The sequence below is a fragment of the Humulus lupulus genome, chromosome 5, assembly GCF_963169125.1.
Source record: "Humulus lupulus chromosome 5, drHumLupu1.1, whole genome shotgun sequence".
NCBI lineage: Eukaryota > Viridiplantae > Streptophyta > Magnoliopsida > Rosales > Cannabaceae > Humulus > Humulus lupulus.
In genome coordinates, this window is record NC_084797.1 from 220,790,734 (window position 1) to 220,793,792 (window position 3,059).

The 3,059-nt window shown below is 30.5% G+C and overlaps 1 protein-coding gene across 1 annotated transcript; it reads left to right on the top strand.

The window, feature by feature from the left end:
* Window positions 1-909: 909 nt before the first annotated feature.
* Window positions 910-2,569, top strand: LOC133779966 (protein RGF1 INDUCIBLE TRANSCRIPTION FACTOR 1-like). Its single transcript, XM_062219858.1, has 4 exons — window positions 910-1,161; window positions 1,259-1,336; window positions 1,424-1,594; window positions 2,210-2,569. Exons 1-4 carry the CDS (start codon window positions 910-912, stop codon window positions 2,567-2,569), a joined length of 861 nt encoding a protein of 286 aa, XP_062075842.1.
* Window positions 2,570-3,059: the final 490 nt, after the last annotated feature.

Consider the following 3,059-nt stretch of genomic DNA (forward strand, 5'->3'; position numbering starts at 1 on the left):
ACATGGTGGGTGACAGAGACAGCCAAAAAAACTTGGGTACGTTAAGTTTCTTTAAACATTTTTCAAAAATTTCATTGTTTGTTTACAATACATAATTACATTACACATTGTATCATAGGAGGAATTGCGTGCATATCGCGACACACAGCAGACACAGACAAATGATACTGAGAGTTCCACACCAGTTTCAAGTGCGCTCGAAGATGACGACTTATCTTTGGTACAAACTATCTTCGGAAAACGACGTGGGCACCAGAAAGGATATGGACGTATCCTTAACATAAGGGACCGAACTCCATTTACTATTGATCCTCCACAAACTAGAGATGAAGAGATGTCTGAGATGAGAGAGCGTGTTCGGCAATTAGAGGAGAACATTCGGACTCATTGTATCACCCCGGGATCTCAATGTGCCCTACCACCACCTGATGATCCCGATGTTGGAGCACCAAGTCAATAGGACTTATGTGTGAATTTTATTACTATATATGGACTATTACATTTTCATGTTTAGGACAACTCTTTATTTTGATTCAGCAAATGTACTCTTATGTTTTGATTTATATGTTTAATATAAGTATTTTAATTTGATTCTATTATTTTATATTTAATTAAAATTAAATAAATAAATAAATAAGTGAATAAACATTACAAATATAAAAAAAAATTATTGGTTAATTCTATACCGAGGACAATCTCCTCGGTATAGCCCATCAATATGAAAAATTTGGATTGAGTGTGCCGAGGACATTGTCCATTCTCTGCCGACGACATGTCCTCGGTACAACTTATACCGAGAACATATTGAATATCATCGGTAGAAGTTTACCTCTACCGACGCGGCTGTACCGAGGACTTAGTTATGAGAACATGTTCTCGGTAGAAACTATATCGAGAACATTCAGGCTTATGCCGACGACATTTGTTCTCGGTATAGGCTTTGTTTTTTGTAGTGTCTGTTTGGGTTCATCGTTAGTAGTTCCTGAATGGGTTGAAATTCTTTTAGGAGATAAATTCTTTACAGTTTGTAGTGTCCATGATGAGTGTACTGAGAAGAAGAAGAGGAAGAAGAAGACTGAAAAGAACATCTTCTGTTTGGATTGCTGTACTGCCTTGTGTTCTCACTGCTTATCTCATCACCATCTTCACTCTCTCTTACAGGTTATAAATTTATTACTATTTTATAATTCTTCCAACAACTTATCATATATATTTACACATAACCATTTTGTTATTCATTTTAATATAATTTTAACAGATAAGAAGGTATGTGTATCATGATGTTATACGCATAAGTGATGCAAAGAAGTTGAATATTGATTGTTCTTCTGTTCAGGTGCGTAAGTATATATTCATATATCTTTTAAATAAAAAAGTTAATACTTGATGGTGAACTAATAAATTGTAGTGATTATATGTATAGTCATACAGAACAAACAATGCGAGAGTAGTGTTTTTGAAGCAAAGACCAATATCATTGTCATCATCATCAAATAGTCTTCCATTTAGGGTTTCTTCTACTTCTGGGAATATTTGCATCAAATGTGTCCGAACTCTCCACCACCCTTATCTCTTCTGCTCTCTCTCTTGCAAGGTTTAATTTTTTTATTTCGTTTTTTAATTAGGGCATATTATTATTATTATTATTATTATATATTAGTTTGTACTTTTGTGTTATTAGAATTTGCACACTAATAATGGTAGCGTTGGGTAACAATTAATAAAACAATTTTCTATTTATTTGATTAAAAATATGAAAACAAAATCCAAAATCATGTTTGATAATATTAATTGTATTTTCTATTTTTTTAAATTTTAATTAAAATTTATTAAATTTTGAAAATAAAATTTTTTCACTTTCAAACTTCTTTTAAACAGTGTTCAATTTTTCTTTTCTTTTTTTCTTCTCTTCTTCAAATCAACACCTCGTGTTGTTAAACAAAAAATAAAAATAAAAGTTATCAAACGAGATTATTATTTTTTGATTTTAAAAACAAAAAACAAAAATAGTTACCAAACATATTTTTATTTTTTAAAAATAAAAAAACAAAAATAAAATAATAATAATAATAATAAAATAATATAATTATTATTATTATTATTATTATTATTATTATTATTATTATTATTATTATTATATTAGTTTGTAGTTTTGTGTCATTAGAATTTGCACTACGTACACTAATAATATTATCAATTACAATAACAGGTGTATCATCGTGGAATAACACAAGAAGAAGAACCTGCTAAGAGAGTATTACTTCTAGATCGAATGACTACTCCTGAGTCGGTTCTTGACTCGCCCGAGTCAACTAGCATTACCATTACTACTACCATGACTAGTAATACTAACTCTGGTCATGGTGTAATTATTAGAACTAGTAATGGAGAGAGTTGCACAACCCTAATGCTTACCAAGAAGCGTAGCAGTAGTGAGGTCGGCCATAATGAACCACCTAATAATCATGTTACGTACTACCGCCCGGTGAGGAGTTCGCCGGCGGTGGATGTGAACGTTGGGCGTAATCGTCGCCGGAAGGGTCTTCCTCAACGGTCACCTTTGAATTGATAAATATATATTATAATATTGAAATTTATAAATAATTAATAGATATAAGTGTTGTGTTGGAGTACATTTTTGCTTTGGTGTTACTGGTATATGAGTGTAATAATTATATATTTACGATATTAGTACGTAGTAGTATGGACATTTATTACGGCCCTAGATATTGATAGTACTTTTACTAGATATGTATTATACGTGTTTTCTAATCGGAAGATGAGTATAGTACGCACGTTTATGATTCATACTATTACGTACTTCATATAATATTCAAATATATATATATTTGGAAATAATACGAATGTACTATAAGGGAAAAAAATAGGAAATTGTAAAAAATATGTAATTGAAAATGATATTTTATCTACGATCTAAATGTTTCATATTCTACTTAAAAGCAAAACTATTGTTGTTTCAAATCTATTTAGCTACTGTTGAATTTTATATTCCTAATTTAATAGTACCATATAAATTAGGTATTTCATATTCCTACTGT